General features: G+C 32.1%; 1 protein-coding gene and 1 pseudogene across 1 annotated transcript; one reads left to right on the top strand and one right to left on the bottom strand.

Annotated features, from left to right (window-relative positions):
* The first annotated feature begins 521 nt into the window (after positions 1–521).
* On the top strand, positions 522–2,320 carry LOC120175331 (bZIP transcription factor RISBZ2-like). The gene is made up of 7 exons (XM_039181973.1): positions 522–624; positions 732–787; positions 962–1,424; positions 1,516–1,609; positions 1,679–1,754; positions 1,827–1,952; positions 2,147–2,320. Exons 1-7 carry the CDS (start codon positions 522–524, stop codon positions 2,318–2,320), a joined length of 1,092 nt encoding a protein of 363 aa, XP_039037904.1.
* A 499-nt stretch (positions 2,321–2,819) lies between these two features.
* Positions 2,820–6,772, bottom strand: LOC120175317 (annotated as a pseudogene).
* Between the last annotated feature and the right edge of the window lie 14,727 nt (positions 6,773–21,499).

Genomic DNA, 21,499 nt, shown 5'->3' with positions numbered 1-21,499 from the left:
TTAATATATTATTCATCATTATAATAAATGCAAGATTCACTTGTAAATTATATAAATTATGCTCACAAATAATAATACATGGTTATTAGATTTACATTAGATGGTAATAAATAAAGTAAAATAATAGATGAGAGTTTAACATTTTAATAATAGAAAGATTGATAAGAGAAAAAGTAGTAAAAACAAGGCACAAAGCTACCTTATAATATAAATAAATTTAATAATTAAACATTGATCTTAATTTTATTACCATTTATAGTTTACCTTTCCCTTAAAGATTTATCTCGATATCATCAAAAGGCGGTGTGTGAGAAAACGATTTTTGTTGAAATCAATGAACATGCCAAATATAAAGAGAGGAAAAAGCTAAAGAATTAATGAGAGAATATAATATCTAGTCAAATTTGAATCAGAAGATTTGGACAAAAGCAAAAAAGAGGAAAGAAAATAAAATCAGATTAAGCAAATACATGTATAAATAGAAACGATAAAACAGATCAGGTCAACCAACAACGCACACAATGGACAACTTTCTAGGCGACGAATTGTGGTCCTTCCCCGCAGGAGGCGTTGACGAACTCGGTCTTACCATGCAGCGTAGCGAGTCGGAGTTGATTTACAGCGGTTAGTTTGGTATCTGGAGAATAAGGAGGTGGTTAATGGTAATAGTAATGGTAATGGTAATGGTAATGGTAATGGTAATGGTAATGATAATGTTCCCATGGGTTTAGATGCGTTTCCTGAGAACTTGGCGCCTTTTGCTGCTTTTGACAATTTTACGTCAAGCGTACGTCTTTTTCATACTACGTTTTTTACTATTATTATGAGATTCAACAAGTTGACTCTTGAGCAGCGCCAAAAGAGTGAACATCTTTCATGTTGCTTTTTATCTTTACCGACAAAGGATCTCTGATTTACTTTCACTCTGTATGACTTGGTATGTCATATACATATCAAGCAGGCTTTCTTGAGAATACCCCGAGACTCTGCGGTTGGAGTTGAGCAGGCATCCTTTGCGGTTGGAGTTGAGCTGGCATCCTTTGCAGTTGGAGGATCACAGGGATTACCCCAAGACTCTGCGGTTGAAGTTGAGCCGGCATCCTTTGCGGTTGGAGGATCTGAGGGATTACCCCAAGACTCTGCAGTTGGAGTTGAGCAGGCATCCTTTGCGGTTGGAGCAACACAGGGATTATCCCAAGACTCTGCAGTTGGAGTTGAGCAGGCATTCTTTGCGGTTGGAGCAACACAGGGATTACCCCAACACTCCGCGGTTGGAATTGAGCAGGCATCCTTTGCGGTTGGAGCATCACAGGGATTACCCCAAGACTCTGCGGTTGGAGTTGAGCTGGCATCCTTTGTGGTTGGGTCATCACAGGCATCCTTGGTAATACTCCAAGACCCTGCGGTTGGATCGCAGGCAGCCGGTAATCCAAAGATAATTGTAAAGGTTTAAAATCGTCGAAACTTCGTAATGTGCAGCTGTTGTTCATTGTGGGTTATATTCTGTATATATAGGCGCTGTTGATTATGCAGCTGTGGAATTTGCTTGTGAAGGAGAAAACGGAGCAATGGAGAAGATGGATTCTGAAGAAGGAAAACGTAAAAGGAGGTAACCGTTTTTATCTACATTGAGTTGCATATTTCATGATTCAAACATTGATCCATGTGGTGGGTATAGGAAGCAATCGAATCGAGAGTCCGCTAGGCGCTCCAGAATAAAATGGACGGATCAATTCAGCCAACTCGCCTCTCAGGTGCTTCTGTTTTCCCTCGGTCCGCTTTGAGCTAGCTGTACAAATCCTAATCACATATTTTGATGTATGTAGGCTGATCAACTAAGGCTAGATAACGCAGTCATAGCAGGGCTAGTCGCTGCCATAATCCAAAAGTACGACAAATCAGCCGTGGAAAACACAGTTTTGAAAGCCAATGTTAGAGCATTGAAAGCCGAGGTAAATGGCTTAACTTGAGTCTCTTGCTGCTTAGGCATCCGTCTTGCAATGTTTGAAATTTCGGCTTCAGTGCTGATACCACTTAGCTGTGTTCAACACTATGATCAAACGGCAACCTTTACAGATTTTTGTAAGCATCATGCAGTTGATATCCCTACTTAATACGACTCACATTGGTGAAAACTTTTTGGTAGTTGAAATTGGCTGAAGCCGAGCTCATCAGAGTCACCGGTTTGATCCCAGTGTTTGATCCATTACCCGGAATATCGGCAATGAATGTGCCATCGATCGATGCAAGTCCCTCCGGCACGTCCATGGATGCTGCTGTTCCCATGAAAGACGACGGCCCGGATCATCCCTTTTATTAGGCTGCTGCTGCAAAACAATCCCATAATCTGCATATGACCTCATATCCGATAATGCTGAATTTACAAATTGACCCTTGACACCATATACCTTTTTATTTTTATATATTCCATTCCGTTGATGTCTTTTTATTAAATTAAAATGTAAAAAAAAAATTCTATCTTTTAATTTAATGATTTGTATTGTCATTTACTATACATTAGAATCTTCCAAAATTCAGGTTATTCATTAGGGTTTGACCTATATCATGTCAGTTTTGGATTATTTACATAAGCAAGAGGCAGACACAAACTAAAACCATGGGTTCTAATTTGCACCAACTTTATCAATGCTCTAATATTGTTAGGTTAATGCATTAAAGGAGATCATATAAAAGCAAAGTTGATATAAATAAGTAAAGCATGTATTTGATCGTTTTCTTAGCGTTCCACTCCACTCAAGATAAGATGTTCTATTCGCCCAACCAACTGCTGATACATAGCTGAAATGTATTGTCTCATCTTGAAGCCAAAGGGTTAATGTTAATAAAAGAAACAAGGCCGTGAAAAATCATCTCACCACCTCAAAGTACCCTCTAAAAAATGTATAAGCTGGTAATAAAATACAATCATCGAGGTCTCCAGGTGTTTCTCCCCAGTCGCTATTTGAGCCGTGTAGGAATAGCTTGTGATGGCCTAAAACTTCAGTTAAGGTATTCTCAATGAATCCTGCCGCTTATGAGGGATGCCTTCAATTAACACCTCCTCTTCTTCATGCTTTAATGATCGCATAGACAAAGAAGTTGACAAACTCGGACCTGGTTTAACATAATCTCTATTAAAAGTGTAATACAATAAATGTTTCTTGACTACAACATTCTTTATGAGCCTAAAAGGAGATGTTAGAGAATGAATTCACAATTCAAGGTACGTGACAGCATACCATCAACATATCCTTGGTTTTGTGAAGAAGAAAAGTCCCTGAGAGGATTGTCACAAATCCACACATCTCTGTTATAATCTGAGTTGGTGTCTGCCTATCCCAATCCTGACATCAGAATATCGAACTTCAATAAGGAAATGTCAAGATCAATCCAAGTTTTAAAGAAAAAAGTGAACTAGAAAGCAGTTCTCAAGTAAGATACTCAATTCTTTAACTTCAAAATGGAGAACAACGCATATAAAGGAGTACTTTAAAGGGATCAGCAGCAATCTAAACCAGCGCAGAACCAAAAGGAAGTCCGATTTCATATCATAACAGTCACAAACAGGACACCACTATATGAAATCAAACAAGAGGATTGCAACTTAGAATTTTCAGTTACATCTTGACTAACCAAACATTCCACACTTCTACACGCGGTTCCTTTTCCCTTAAAAAGACAATCACAGTACATATTGGATTAAGCAACTCATTGCATCTTGAAGACAAATTAATTGCAATAACATTTGTGTGCAAGATGGCAGAAAGTATCAAGTAGGATCTTTTAAACATTGCAACTACTAAAACTTTTGAGCTATTCTGATGCCATTAATGACTGTAAATTACCTTAAACATGATCACACTAGCCAAAATGGTCAGTGACGTAAACATAACATAGTATGTGGAAGAAACAACGGTTGTGTTGAAAGTATCAAGTGCCTGCAATTATGAAGGCAAAATAACAATAACAAAAAAGGAATCAGACTGTGAAACTGAAGTCTTAAATTAGCTAAAATCAGCAACACAAATTCAAGGTAAGGGAATATTGATTCGGAGTAAGAAAATAATAAATAGATAAATTTCAACTGATTAAAGTTTAAATTAATGATTATGAACACCATAAACAAAAATATCACAAGAAACATTTTAGGGGTAAATGAAATAGATTTTGAAGTAAAATGAAAAAATTCTTCTTGGATCGTTTTTCATTCATTCCAACATTTCTTTCATCTCCTTTTCTTTGAGGGGCATGAAAAGTAATCAAAAGAAAAGCACAAATATAGACATTTTAGGAAATAGAGAGTACCAAAAGAAGAAAAGACCATGTGTAACCATTACCTTGTTTAAATAATTCATTTGGGCAATCACACAAGTAGCCACAACTAAAGTAAACACACATGTCTGCGGATACACAAGCTGATTCATTCCTGAAAATGTTAACTACAAGGCAATACTGAGTGCTTTAACGCTCATGACCTGTCAAAGAACACTCTTAAAAACAACAATCTGAGGGGAGGCAATACAATCGAACATACACAGAATTAAGCAACCAATAGCCTAGTCCTGATGTATACCGAAATAGAACCCACGAGAGAGCATACTCCAATGTAAACCATAATGTGTGTCTGTCCATATTGTGGAACAAAGTGGAATATAAGTATAATGACAACTGTTATGACCAGAGCCACATAAAACAAAAATCCTACAAAAAATATCAAATATGATACATTCATTTCCTATTCTGTAGTTCAACAATTTCAAGAAGAAAAACCATATGAGCTAACAACAATATCTTTAAGAAAAAGCAATCTGGCTCTGTAGCAAGAACCCAAACTTCTGCTATGGATTCAATCAGACGTTCAGGGGGCGTGCAATACAATTGTTGTTGAGCCCACAACACACAAAGCACAACCGAGAATCCCAAAAGTATGTAACCTCTATCGCAAAATGATATGTGCAAGTACCGCACTGCATCAGAAGTGATGATTAACAATAAACACTTAAATGCCAAACCTAAATTTGAGAGACTAATTCGCATGCCTGATAATGATGCTGAGAGCACCGAGAGGAGTGACCAGTATGGCCGGTGCAAATGCATAAGCAGCAAAATTAGCAATTTCCCTGACGACTACTGTTGCAAAGTTGATTAAAAATTAGAATTAACTACATTTTACTCTAGAATCATGAATCATAATAAAAAAAACTTGACCATCTCACTAGTATTTAAAAAGACTACAGTCTGATAACTTCCTGAACATTCAGGTCTAAGCATGCAATGTAACATTGTAACTAAGAAAATCTTATCATGGATGCAAAATATATTATTGACAAGAATACCACATTGTTAATTGGTGTAACATAGCTTTCATAACATCTGATTTTAGGGATAATATTTGGAAAATAAGTTAAAAATGAGAAAAGTAAAAAGACAATATAGGTTCCAAATAGGAAGAAAAAAATCCATGAATAGAGTTAATTATCAATGAGAAACCCATAAAACTCACTTGTTATCATGCCAGCCCACCAAAGTGGCTCAAGCAAGTACGAATACCCTCCAACTCCTGTGTAAGAACCAGAAAAAACTAATGTCATTGTGATTCATCATGCATAAGAACAACAAAAACTCCTCATAAGGAACAGAAAGGTGAAGAATCACCAAATGATAACAAATACATTCAAAATTTCTTTAAATAATCGAGATAAAACAAAAATTATAATATATATATAATTGCAAATGCAGCAGGAAATTTCATGCAATAAACACAGAATTGTAATGAATAGAAAAAACTCTGTTCAATAGAACAAAACATACATGCAATACCAAAGAAAATCTGGAGTTTGAAAAATCAAAAACATATCATTTTCGTCAATTTCATTCAATAGAGACATATTGTATCTTTCTTTCACACATTATGCAAAACTTCAGCATAAAGAAACTTGGACAAATTGAGGAATTTCGTAAACAATTCATAATCAATAAGTTAGAAGATACATACAATCAAAGATGACACTGAAACCCACCATCAAAAGGATGCAAATGAAAAGGTCGGTGCAATTTTATAGACAGAAATGATTAGTTTTATGAAGAAAAAGAAAAACATGAAGACTAGTTTACTAAATACAAGCTTACATACTAGATTGACAAGAGTTCAAATAGATTAATTCCCTCATTGATGAATTAAATTCAAAGGTCAAATAAATATTCATCACTTGCACTTCACTCAAATTCGTTTTCTAAATTGCGTAAACAATTATTCACAGAATCCCACAACATTGCAACTTATTTAAACCTAATAGCAATTTCCAATTAAAGAAGAAAAAACAAAATCCGAAATCAAATCATCAAAAAAATAGTAAACATTTGATAAATTGCAGTACCTTCCCTGACGCCAGAAGCACCGGCTTTTTTCAAGCCTTTTTTTCTTAACGATGAAACTTGCCCCGATAAATAAACTGGAAGAAATAGCTAAAACCAAACCCTTAACATTATCCAAGGACATTCCCTCGCTCCATCTTCGCACAACCGACATACTGGAACCCTACACTTGAAAAAAATTCCTAATTTTGAAGGGGGGATAACTCTATTCTACGTTGTCACAACTCGGCAACGATTTTCGCTTTGATCTGAACTCGAACGGAGTCTGAAAAGGGGAAAATCCTAGTTTTACCCAAACTTGGAGTAGAAGGTGTTCAACAGATCTTTGGCCTGAGCGATGTGGAATATCAGTGGAGAAAAATATTTGAGAAAAAGAGGGGAGGGAGGATAAGAAGAACAGTATTTACAAATAGGAATGAGGGTATGAATCTTGACTGGTTGATGTAACACCGTCCGATACGCTGACTCGATCTGATATGAGATATCACATCAGAATGATCAACAGTAAAAATCTAAAGATAAATTAAATTTTTTTGTTAAAATATATAAAATCATAAAATAATTTATAATTAAAATACAAATTCAAAAAATTATTCATATATTACAAACAGAATTAAAATCATACAAGTTCAGACTTAGTATAAAAAAATCAAATATGACCTACATACCCTCTAATTATACTTGTATCATACTCTAAAAACAAAGTCGAAGGAACTTCTATTACTGATGTTGATTGTTGCATTGAATTTATACTTTTAACCTGAAATTGTGAGAAAAATAGTGAGCTTTGAGAAGCTCAGTAATATAGAACTACAAAAAAATGTTGAATGACATGCGGATAAATAACGAACATTTAAAATTTTCTCATTGGTTCAGACATCTACAAGTTTCCGTAATGAGCTGAGGTTCCACTAATATTTCTTCGGATAACATGCATGTAGCTTATAGCTTAGAGGAAACGTTCAGAAGATCAGGTTCAAGTTATTGAAACAACGTCTAGTGTGTACCTTCAAACTCATATTAAAATGTAATCATAGTTTAAAAATAGTAGTAGTTATTTCAATAAAATAAGTTTTTAAAATCATTGTAGTACCTTCCATCCGAATAATTCATGTAAAATTTCCTAGGACATCATCCATAAGGACTTACCTAGACCTCTAGGATCTAGGAGTTCAATATGAATTATCATAACAGAAAGAATTTACCAGCTAGCTGAACCTCATAGACTCCAGAATCCTACCCAATCAATACCCTAATAAAACAGTTTTAGATAGAACCAGTAATATCAAAAAACAAAAATCAGAAGTTGAGTTTTTATTTAAAATACAGAGTTCCCCTCCAACCGTACACCAAATGCAGTACCCCAGAATAGGCATCCATAAGGACTTACCCTAGACCCCTAGGATCTATGAGTCCAATATGAATGATCCAAATAGAAAGGATTTACCAGCTAACTGGACCTCAGAGTCTCCAGACACTTACTGTAACATCCTCAATACCGGGTTAGTGATCAAATTGTAAAGTTTCAGAATTTGGTGATTAGAGTAGAACCATGTATTAGTTCAATGATTTATTTGGAAATAAAACATAAAAGTTGTTGGTAATTATTAAATGAAGTAAAGGGTAAAATGGTCAATTGACAAGGAAAGATATTTTCTCCCCTTTATTAGGAGATTAACACGTGGGGGAGAGGAAGATGAAAACTCTCTTCTTCTTCACTTGCTTTCTTCTTCTCCAACGTGCCCAAGCTAGGCAAAGGTGAGTTTCTTTATTTGTTGATTATTAGCTTAAATTTAAGGTTGAGTTTTGATTATTAGGTGATAATTAAGCATAAGAAGAGCTTAAATTATCTTGAAACAATAAGATGAAGAGAATAGAGGGGATTAAAGAAAATAGAGGAATAAATGAAATCTTAAAAGAGGGTTCTTTAATGAGGTTTTAGAGTGAATTTGACTTGTCATCAATCTAATTAACATGTATGAAGTATTATAATTGGATTTGTAACATGTTAAAATTTGGGTATGATTCTTGAATTTCTTAAGGAAAATAGGATATGGAGGTTAAAGAAGTGATTATTGAGTAGAAATGAGGGCAAATATGTATATGTAAGTAAGGAATATGAAAGGGGATGAAATATGAAGCATTTGAGTTGAATTAAATGGATTTTCGGGCTTAAAATGAAAATTTTGGGCAAGGTGTATCGATGCACATTGAATGTGCATCGATGCACTCTTTAAAGACGAAACATTGAATGCAAATGGTGCATCGATGCACATGTTAAAGAATGCATCGATGCACTGTAGCATGCATCGATGCACTTCAAGGGGAAATTGAAATAAACATTTCTTCTGGTCTAAGAAATGATATATTAGATTATAACAATGGGATACTGATATGTATCAATGTATAATTATGTAGATATCGAACACGAACAAGTTCCGGGTTGTGTATCAAGTTAAGATTCGATCAAAAAAGATGAAATCATAAAGTGGATTGAAACTTAGTGAGGCCAAGGTGAGTGCACATTATTTAGTATATGATGTTAAATGGAAAATAAGACTTATGGTAATTCTATTTCCAATAATAAAATGCATGAATTCATAGAGGTATGTGTTTGTTATGATTTATATGTGTGCATGAGTATATGTGTTATTGATATGATTCTATGATCATAGGATGTAAACTATGTGATAAGTGATAAGTGGCTATATGGAATTATATGAGAACAAGAGATGACAATGATTTACATGTCATATGAAAACCAGAAAAGTGTTAAAAGCAAAGTGACATATATGTGATAAATGAATGATATGAAAAGTGAGATAAACAAAGTATGGTTGATATAGTGTAATATAAGAATAGCTCATAGGTTATATGATAAAGATGGAACCATATAGGAACATTAATTGAGTACTTGATAATAAGTCATAAGGTTATATGCATAGGTAATATAAGTTATATGACATTGATATATAGGCTAGATGAAGTATACACATGAATACATATATAAGTTTATACGTTATTTTATATGCTATGGGATATACTCATGAACATATGTGATGTGATATATGCTATGAGAAATGACCCATGTGACTAAGTGTGAATTGATATAAGTATGTGATATGAAGTTATGGGTATATATGTCATATGTTATTATATCTGACATGATATATATGAGTTTATGTGATATAAAAGTGTGTATGTGAAATAACATGATAGGTGATAAAACCGTGAGCCTATATGATTATGTGTTATATGTTACATGATATGACATGCGAGTTACATGAACAAATGAGAAATGGTATAAGTCATATGAAACGATCTACGTGAATACATGCACTTGTGATACATGTGATATGATATGAGATATGTGGTTACATATACATGTGGTATGTGACAGAAGAGAAATAACAAGTGATATGAAATGTTATAAATGATAATGCCCATGTTATGTGATATGAGAGCTAGGGGTATAGTTGGCATGCCAAGAGTCGAGGGTTTACCTATGTCTTTCGAGACATATGGACAGTTTACCTAGGTTATTCGGGACATATGGACAGTTGTCGAGGTTCTTTATGACCTCTGGATAGTTGTCGGGGTCTTTGTGACCTCTGGATAGGTCCTTCGGGACATTTATACGAGTTGTGGTGACAGCATAGTTGTGCACAATCTCAATAGACTCACGTATCTACAGTTCTCACATGTGTACCATGGGCTAATAAAGAGATAATATTAATAAACTGGATATGATGATATGTTTGTTTCCTTATGAAATGTTATGTGTGATATATGATGGTACAAATGGTAATTATAAGATTATATGATAAAAGGAATCAATGATAGTGATAAGAATGAAGATGATGATATAGTTGCTTGTGTGTATTTGATTTACGATAGGATATATGTTTTACATGACATGATATATATATATATATATGTTATATGGTATACATGAGTACATGTTTAAGGTATATGTGAATGAGTATAATTAATTGACATGATGATATAATAACAAGTCTATCAGATATATAATATGGACATAAAAGATCATAGGAACATGAGATAAGAGATATGAATGATAATGACATATATGTATGTATGTATTTGTTACATATAACAATATATAAGTTGTAAGAAATGATTACTAGTAAATGTTTACATTATATGTTTATTGCATCACTAAGTCATAGACTTAGCGTGTGATTGTTTCACATGTAGGTTACATAAGTGAGAAGAGTAAAAAGCAATGTGGAGTAAGACAGGTCAATTCTCCTTACCGAAGGTCAGATCAGAAGAAAGATGAATAATATGTATATTAACAACTAATGTTTTAGTTGGCATGTATTCAATATAATGTATTGTATAAGCTCTGAATAATTTTGTAAACATTTTGAATAAGTTCTATGTTATAAAGTTTTAAATTATTCATTAATTTTGTACAAGCAAAAGTTTTGAAAAGTCAATGTAATACCTCGGACTCGGATCTGGGCCGGATACGGGTTGGGGTTGTTATACTTACCCAGACACTAACCAAATAAAACATATCAGATAGTATACAATAATATCAGAAAGTATGAGGTAATTGTACCATGTGTCATAAATCATATATCAGAAATTGTACTTTATATAAATCAGAGAAAATATTTTATCAATAGAAAACACACTAGATGATCTAGATATTTTTCGAATGCGCTTGAAAATTATCAGGAATAGAAAATATAAACTCACACAAAATTTAACAGATTTCAAGATCGAGGTCCCTATTAAAAAGGTTTAATTGCTAACATATCTAAACAAACATTCATATATTGATGTTTTATGACCATTTAGGATTTCAGGTGTATCAAAAAGGTATTTAAGAACCTTTACATCAGAATAAATTAAGATTTCAAGATTTCAGATATATCTAGAGCGATTCCATTATTTAGGCCATCAGGGGTATTTCAGACACTTTGATTTCTAATGGATTCTTATCAACTTAATTCAATAAGGGTGAAACAATTATTTACGGTATTCAAGATTCATGTCAGTTTATCAGGATATTGGGGCAACTCGAACTGAACAAATCCCAGCATTCTGATTCATTTTTACCACTCAAATCGATGCACTTCAAGAATACTCACACTTTAATACTGACAATACTAGTCGAACTGATCATCTTCAAAAACCATTGTTAAACGGATCTTGAGGAACTATACGTATTCTGATGTTATTTGTTTTATTTATGTATTGCACAGTCTCATAGATGACCGGCATACTTGAGTCGTACTCCATAACCTTTAGGGGCGATATTATACTTAGGTTTTCTCGGTGTTTCCAAAATTATCCAGTAACATTCACTTATTTCTAGGTCATGAGGGTAGTCGTGTAACACCCATTTCTCATATACGTTTCCGTATACGAGTCCAGGATGTCACATAGAATTTACAAATCAACCTTTTTTTTAAACCGGTAAAAATTTCGCTTCTTTCTAAAATAAATCAATTATAAAAAGAGTCATAAAATATTTTAATTAAATGAAACAATTGAAAACCATTTTCACTAAAATACTAGTAAATAAACTATCGTTCATAAATAGTATTAAGCAGTATCACCAATTTAAAACCAAATAAAAAACATTTCAAGTTCTAAATATCACAACCATGTAATATACATGCCAACTAGTATTATCAATATTCAGAGATGTAATACAAATTCTAGAGTAGATCTGATCTGCAAAAGTTGATGTTGGGCCTAACACTTTACTTCGTATGCTTACTTTTACCTACGCGAGAAAATCATCACACACTAAGTATACACTTAGTGAGACATGATAATTCTAATAATAGTTAAAATAAAACATGTATATAGCTAAACATAGCATACATAAATATATTAAAATATAATAGGATTATATAAAATTATTGATTTATAATTCATCATACCATATATAAAATATTTAATGTCAATCAAATTCTTAATAAAGATATTATCATCAATTCACTTAAACTTGCATGTTCCCATATCGTTTCATATCACAGTTCAATATATCATAAATGAGAATACATAGCACATAAATCACATGTAAGTATATCATAAGCAATTTATCTGCCTTGTAAACAATTTACATTTTTTTAAAAGCCATATAACTCATGTTCAATCAAATCAATCAACTAACACATTTCTATTTCATATAAGACCTTTACCTTTCACCTTATTCATTTCATATCATGTTTCATTTACTTCATTTATTTCATTTCGTAGTCTGTATAATTCATTTTCACCTCACAATATATACTTTTCACTTTTTCATTTCATAGCCTAATGTAAATGTAATACTCCAAATATCGAGCCAGTGACTGAATTGTAAAGATTCAAAATTTAATGGTTAAATTTGATAAATTAAAAAGTTTAAGGACTAATTTTATAAATTTGTGTTTAAGACTTATTAGCAAAGATGGAAGAGTGCAAGGGCATTATGGTCTTTTAGCATGATATGAATTTAATATTCCTTTATAAGTTTTAAAGCAAGTGGGGAATTAAGGTTAAAAGAAAAGAATTGTTTAGAAGCTTGATTATCTTATCTTCTCATTTCTTCCCGTAAACCCCATTGTCAAGGTAAGTTATATTTCAAGTTGGTTGTTTCTTTAAATTTTGGGTTGATTTTGAAGCCTTGAGTAGTATAGAAGCTTAAATAAGCTTTAATATGAATAGAAACTAAGAGATTGGTGAATTAATGATGAATTAGTAAAATGGGGTTTTAATGGATTTGATGATATGGTTTAGTATTTGGATTTTTAATGAAAAATTTGAATCGTCAATAGTCTAATTAAGAAGTTAGAAGTATTAAAAATGATTAAGAACATGTTTGAATATTTGGTGTGTTTTTAGTTCTAAGTGTTATAAGGAGAAATTTAAGTGTTAAAAGGGGAATTATGGACGTAAGTTAGCTAGGATAAGTGATAATAAGTTTGAGGGTATGAATGAGGTTAAAAGCTTAAGATTTATGTGAAGAGTGGGAAAATTTTGAAGTGAAAGAGGTAAAATCCGGGTTTGGGCATCGATACTATAAGAACAATACAAATAATACAGGGTTAAATTGAAATAAATGATATGAAACGAATGAACAATATCGATATTGATTTAAGTAGTATCGATACTGTAATGGGTATCGATACCAAAGGTAAGGTATCGATATTGTAAGTAGAGATGAAATTTCAGAATGCCAAAATGGTATCAGTACCGAAATGGGTATTGGTACCCTAGAAGATAAGTATCGGTACTGTAGTAGGAGTACCGATACTATTCATCCTAAAATGTTGGATTAGGTGTTTCATTTCGATTTTGTAAGTGTTAATTGATTATTCGTTTATGCAAGCACAAATTGGTTATTCGTTAATGGAAAGTTGGTATTGATCTTAGACATATTATTGTGAAGATTGGTAACAACAGCGTACTGATCGAAGTGATATAGCAAAGAGATTGCACAAAAGTTAAAAAGGATTTCGTTTAGGACTTACGTGAGGAAAATGTGAGTGTAATTTATTTGTTTTATATTAGATTTGAGGGAGGCTTGCGATAAGACGACCTCAGAGTTTTCGATCGAAAACCGTTTTATTTTTTATGCAATATTTTTATAATGTTTTATTCAAGTTATATTTCTAAAGCTATGTTTTGATTGTTATACGTACATGAATGTGAACATGTGATATGTGAATATGCTTATACGAAAATGTTCTATGTGAAAGTACCCTATGAGAATGTACTTTATGTGAAAAAGATATTTTGAATAATGAAAGAATAAATAATTATATGATTAAATCCCAAGGTATATGTATGAGAATTAGAGGTATAGTTGGTATACCAAGAGTCGAGGGTTCTATGTGGTCTTTCGGGACAAACCTATGTGAACTTTTGGGACAAAACTATGTGGTCCTTCGGAACAAATATGTGGCACTTCGGTGCAAATTATGTGAGCAGTGGTGACTGCATTAGTGCACAACCTCAATGTACTCAAATACCTAGAGTTCTCAGTAGTATGCATTGGGTTATTAAAAACAAAGTGATATAAACCGAACAACGTGTAAAAGTATATATTCTTGTCATGAAACGTAAATTGAATCCTTTATGAAATGTTTTCTATGAGATGAATAAGAAAATATTTTACAATGTTGTATTCTACTCGTATTTTCCTCACTAAGTCAATGACTTAGCATGTGATTATTTCACACGTAGATTCAAAGAGATCAGAAGAGTAAGGCTAGGAAGGGACATCATACAAGGAAGGAAGATCAGATCAGAACAATTTAAATCGTAGGTTTTCTTGTTATTATGTAAATTGTTGGCATGTCTTAAAATGTTTAAATTGAAATGCTCTGATCCATTTTGTAATCATACTATTTTATATTTATGTAAATTATTAAGTATTTACTTTCAATGTGAGTTTGGATTTTCTATAGTAATTTGATTTAAGGGTTTCACCACTGGAAATAAATAAAAAGTTAAAATTTTAAATAAGTTTTCAACAAGTCATTGTTTTAAAAAGTCAAGGTGACACATCGCATTTGTATCCGGGTTAGGTACGGGTTGGGGGTGTTACGGTAAACCATTGAGAATATAAAGTATTCGAGTTAGACGAGCATACACATAAATAGAACCATTGTTACATCAATAACGTCAGAAGTGTAATTTATCATTAATAATAACACCACCGTCACACAGATGTCAGACGTGCTAAATCATCATTAATAGTAGCACCACCATCACAAAGACGTCAAATGTGCTAAATCATCATTAATAGTAACACCACCGTCACACAGACGTCAGACGTGCTAAATCATCATTAATAGTAACACCACCGTCACAAAGACGTCAGACGTGCTGAATCATCATTAGTAGTAGCACCACCGACACAAAGACGTCAAACGTGCTAAATCATCATTAATAGTAGCACTTCAGTCACAAAGACGTCAGACGAGCTAAATGCTTAACCTCTATACCAATGATTCTCAGTGCATTTACAATTGACACTTCTTTAAATCATTTATCATTCACCTATCAGAATCTTTTCAAATATAATCAAAATCAAATATCATACATCATTCACTCATCAAAATCTTTTTAAACATTAACTAAATTAAGTATAATACACTATAAATCTCAGTACGCATACAAAGAAAATTTTCCATCACATTCACATATCATTTAAATATTAAAGTATTCATAAATACGAACATATCAAAATATCATATAAAAATGCATTGGGCAGTTCATACCCGAAATCATTCATAAGAAATCATCGAACAAAATAATATGAAATATAATAAAACAAATTGAAATCAATTTCTTTTCAAGTCATTCGATGTTGACTCATCGCAAGTTTTCCTCATGTCATACTTATATAGAGTAAGTAAAATGCACTCACCTGGTAATGCCTCACTAATAACCTTACTTAGCGTTCCTAGCTTCACTCTTGAACTTTTTCTTTACCTTTAACCTTTCTTTGATCTTGATCTTCACGTTCTTCATTTATACATCACATGCATTCCAAAATATATATTAGTATTTTACTAACATAGTCACAATCTAGTAGTAAAATTCATAAAAATTCTATCAAGAATTATTTGATATTAAACCCATTTCAATACGTCAATGCTAACCCTAACACTTAAATGTAACTTCAATCCTCTTAACATTCATGCCAACTCATAACTCAATTAATATTTTTAAATTCCATCATCTAACCACTAAAATGAATTCTTTTAGATTTCTTCTCAACATTTTCAATTTATTCAAAATGGTTCCTTGCCATTTAACTTCAATTCCAAGAATACAAAAATATACTCAATCATTTTAGTCAAACATTTAAACATTACTCTTCAGCTTCTATCGATTTCCACTTCAATTCTAAAATTTCCATATTCTGACAACTTGCACTACCTTTAAAGAATCATTATTATGTATTGATATACATAATGGAATTTAATTTTGTTTCTTTTATTTGAAACTATACTCGAATACGAGTCTAACCATAAAATGATTCTTCTAATCCAACTTGTACAATTTATAGTGAATTTTCTAATCCACTGTCCAAAATCTGTTTTGAGCAGAATATGCTGCCTTGTTTTTTGACCTATTATTGATTAAAATTTTGTATCTTTCATTATATAATTTTAAATCGGTCCCTGTTTGTTTTAAACAAATCTATATTGATATACGGGCACAATAGTATAAAAATCACCTCCAAATAGTTTTATAGAATTTATGGTGATTTTTCAAACTCACTGCCATATTTAAAAATCTAAACAATTTTCATTATTTTGCATCATTAATTTCTTTTATACTTCCTACAACTTGCATCTTGATCCCTCATCATTTTTACTTTATTCAAATCAATCCCAAACATTCCAACTTTGTAAAAAAATATATATTCAATTTAGTACCTTCACATTTTCATAATTGCAATTTAATCCCTTATTTCCTAATCCATTCAAATTCAACCATCACACTTAACCAAATTTGAAATTTGATCTTATGTCAACATTCTAACTTAAATTTCAGCACCCAAATATTAAATTTCAACATTGAATCCTCATAATTGAAAAAATTTCACTTTAATGTCTCATAATTCCCAAAACTTTTTCCTTTTTACGTATGGTCCCTAAACCTTCATAAGCTTCCAAATTGGTCCAAACAACTTCTAAAGCTTACACAATCATCCATTTATCATTTATAGCCTTAAGGAAATTTTTGCATATTTTTTCCTAATTTATTCACCATGGCCGAATATGAATGGTCATTTTAAACTAATTTTCCAACTTGATTTAAGCATGGATTCAACTTCCAAATATCATTTCCAATAATCCACAAACAATTCTATATCAATTTCAATTCAAACAACCAATCTCCATAAAAAAACCCTAAGTTGGTCGAATTTAATACTTAAGTTTCCAAGTAGTTTCAATCATCATACAAGCATGAAAATGATTCTCCAACATCAACTACACAATAATCAAGCCTTAATTCATCAAATCTAAAATCCTCTTCATCCATCCAAGTCATAAAATTCATCATCCAAACATGATTTTTATGAAATAATTATACCAAATGATAGAGAATTTCAAATAAAACAATTTTCTATTTCATGTCTTCATCCAAATTCCTAATAAATTGGCTTGAAAAATCAAAAAAGAAAATTTTCTCCATTACCTTGAAGAAGCTCACGACCATGTAGGAAACGATGAAGATAAAGTCTTGATTTTTCTTCATCTTTCCTTATTAAATAATGAATTAAAAATTCATTAAATGTTAAATTACAAATTTACCTTTAAAATTAAAACATCTTTATTAATTCACCCTTGAATTTCATGATAATTACTAAATTAAAATTCTTCCCTCATCCCTTACATCATCACTGCACAACAATTTCTCATCTTCCAATTTTGCCATTGAAATTTTCCAAAAATTATAATCTAGTCACTTAAATCCAACGGTTCATATTCAACATGGAAAAATCATCTCAAATCCAATGATCCACATTAAATCCTTCCAAATTAAGATATGGAAAAGAAATTCTTGACCTTGTTTTATTATCCTTTAAAATATCTTAAAAATCTGATTCGATTCGATTACCCGAATTTTTCTCGAACTTTATCGCTTTATAGCTTTTAATACAATTCGTACAAAAATATGATTCTCACGGAAACATCATTATTGGGGGTGAACTATTCATTTAAGGGACCGGATTGCATAACTTTTTAAAATTACACTTTGGTATCTGAACTTTCCCAACTTTATACTTTAGCCACTAAACTTACATTTTGGTCACTAGCTGAAATTTACAAGTTGGGTCATTTTTGTACTCGATATTGCTTCGGTCATCTTAAAGTTCAAGGTATTTGTAACACCCTAACTTGTACCCGACCCTGATACGAATCTGATGTGTCACATCAACTTTTCAAAACTTTTGCTCTTGAAAAGTGCATATAAAATTAAAACTCTAAATTGTATTTTAGTGGTGAAACCCTTATAATAAAATTTCTATAAAAATTTCAAACTGAAAATATGTCATTCAATAATTTACATAAATATAAAAGTGTATGATTACAAAACATATATTTTCCTCGCCTAGTTTTAATCCTCTACTTTCTTCGAACCTACATGTGAAACAATCACACGCTAAGTCATTGACTTAGTGAGGCAAGTACGAGTAAAATAAAATATTATAAAATAATTTCTTATTCCTTTCATAGAAAACATTTCGTAAGGGATTCAAATTACCTTTCATAACAAAATATATACTTATATACCTTGTTCGATTTAATTCACTTTATTTTTAATAGCCCAATGCACACTACTGAGAACTGTAGGTATTTAAGTACATTGAGGTTGTGCATTAACGCAATCACCACTGCTCACATAATTTGCACCAAAGTGCCATATATTTGTCCACATAGTTTTGTCCTGAAGGACCACATAGGTTTGTCCCAAAGGACCACATGGAACCATCGACTCTTGACATGCCAATTATACCTCTAATTCTCATACATATACATTGGGCTTTAACCACATAATTATTTTTGTTTCATTATTCAAGATGTGTCTTATTCCTACAGGCACTTTTATATCGAGCATTTTCATATAAACATTTTCACATATCACATATTCATAATCATGTACATATATAAAATCAAAACATAGTTTAAGAAATATAACTTGAATAAAACATTGTAAAAATATTGCATAAAAGAAATAAAACGATTTTCGATCAAAAACTCTGAGGTTGGCTTATCGCAAGCCGTCCTCGAATCTAATATAAAACAAATGAGTTGCACTCACCTTTCCCTCACTGAAGTCCTAAACGAAATCCTTTTTAACTTTTGATTAGTCTCTTTTTATATCGCTTCGATTAATATACTTTCGTTCCAAATCTACACATCAATATATCTAAGATCAATACTAATTTCCCGATAAGGAATTACCAATTTGCATAAACATAAGTGGAAATGAAACACTTAATTCAACATTTTGGATAAATAGTATCGATACCCCTCCTACTGTATCGATACTTCTCTTCTATAGTAGCGATACCCACTTCGGTATCGGTACTATTTTGGCATTCTAGAATTCCGATTTCAGTTACAGTATCGATACCTTCCTCTTGGTATCGTTACCTCCACCCTAGTATCGATACTTCTTCAATCAGTATCGATAATGTTTATCAGATTCATATATTTTCCTACAATTTACCCTTATAATATCGTTACTGTTCTTCCAGTACAGATACCCTTGCCCAGAATTTACATTTTTCACTTCGAAATTTTCCAAAATTTCACCAAAATCTCATACTTTTAACTCCCATGAAACCCTAAACTCATTGGTACTCATACCACACTAGTTATATCCATTAATCATCTTTTTACATCAAATTTCTTTATAGAATTCTTAAAACAAAAAATCATACCATATTTTCAAACATATTCTTAATCATTTATACAAACTTCTTAATTATACCCTTGACAAGTCAAATTTATCATTAGAAATCCAAATACTAAACTATATCATCAAATCCCTAAAAAAATCTTATTTTACTAATCCATTAATATTTCACTAATCTCTTAGTTTTATTAAACCTTAAGCTTTTCTTAAGCTTCCATATCACTTAAGTCTTCAAAACCAAACCAAAATTTGAAGAAACAACCAGCTTGAAATCAACTTACCTTAAATTCATTTCTTGTAAAAAAAACCTCTTTTTCCTTCAATTCTTCTATCTTTGCTAATAAGTCCTAAATAAAAATTTCCAAAATTAGTCATTGAACTTTTCAACTTATTTCAATTTAAACCATAAATTTTAAATTCTTATATTTTGGTTATTGACCCGATGTTTGGGGTATTATAGTATTTCGGTATTTTTAAAATTCAGGGGTATTTTGGTTATATCAACATTTGAGGTTATTTTTTCATTTCTAAGAACGAGGATTTTCCAATAATTTTCTTTGAGTCAATCACATATATATCATTTCCAGTAATTTAATCACGGGTGATTATTCCAAAATCAGAAATTCTATATCTTTTACCACCTCGGGAATTAAAATCAGTAATCAGGATGTTTCTGTACAAACCAAGTATTTATCAAGTGAATAAGTAGTTTATCATATCAATGATGACTTTTTAGGGTTATTTTAGTTATTATTGATCTCGAGGATTAGGGACAAATTTTCAGGTCTTCCAATCGATTTACAGGTCTTTCAAACAAGTCAGGAGTTCAGTCGGTGGATCTATAGTTCTATCAGGTCAAGAATGAATTAGCATGTTAATTTCACTATTCGGGTCAATTTCGTTCTTTTTTTACTTCAGAAGGGTATTATCCTAATTTCCTTTCCAAACATTTTTGATATCAAAACATTTAACGATAATATTCAATGTTTAAGGATTCTTAGATTAATTCATTTGTCGATTAACCACTAACCTTAAATTTATTTCTTATTAATCTTCTAACCCCTTTGTGCAATTCAATCAAGTCTTAACCAATTTATCACTTAAACCATATTCGGTTAGAGTCCATCCATAACCAAACATGCATAATAGACCAATCATATATATCTATGCATTTATCCAGTATCAACATGTTCCATAAAGCATGCAAAGAGGTAGTAAAATATTACCTCAATTTTTGTGCATATCGATTGACCAATTAAACTTCATTTGATCACCCTCGCACTTGATTTCGACATCCCATAATATCTTGGATTCATAATAATATAAATTACATCAAAAACGAATCTTAACTGGAAAAACATATCAAATCAGAAGATAAAATGCTGAAAACCAGCTTACCAAGTTCGAATTTGACTAAACATACCCCAAAAACAGACTCAAGACATCGAAAAACATTAGGATAGGTTTTCTCGAAAAAATTCAACACCTGATCAATGGACGGTTAACGTCGGTCAATGGTTAGCGACGATCAGCTCGGTCAATAATTCAATCGGCTCGGTTAGACGACTCAATCGTGACTCGATTAGTTCGAACGCAGCTCGATCAGCTCAGTCAGCTCGATTGACTCGGTAAGATGGCTCGGTCGGCTCGATTGGTAGCTTGTTCGGGCGGTCTAGACCGATTTGGGTGGTCTTGACTAATCCAGACT

The sequence above is a fragment of the Hibiscus syriacus genome, unplaced genomic scaffold (genome assembly GCF_006381635.1).
Source record: "Hibiscus syriacus cultivar Baekdansim isolate YM2019G1 unplaced genomic scaffold, ASM638163v2 tig00112205_pilon, whole genome shotgun sequence".
Lineage (NCBI taxonomy): Eukaryota > Viridiplantae > Streptophyta > Magnoliopsida > Malvales > Malvaceae > Hibiscus > Hibiscus syriacus.
This window is presented reverse-complemented; position numbering and strand designations above follow the sequence as displayed.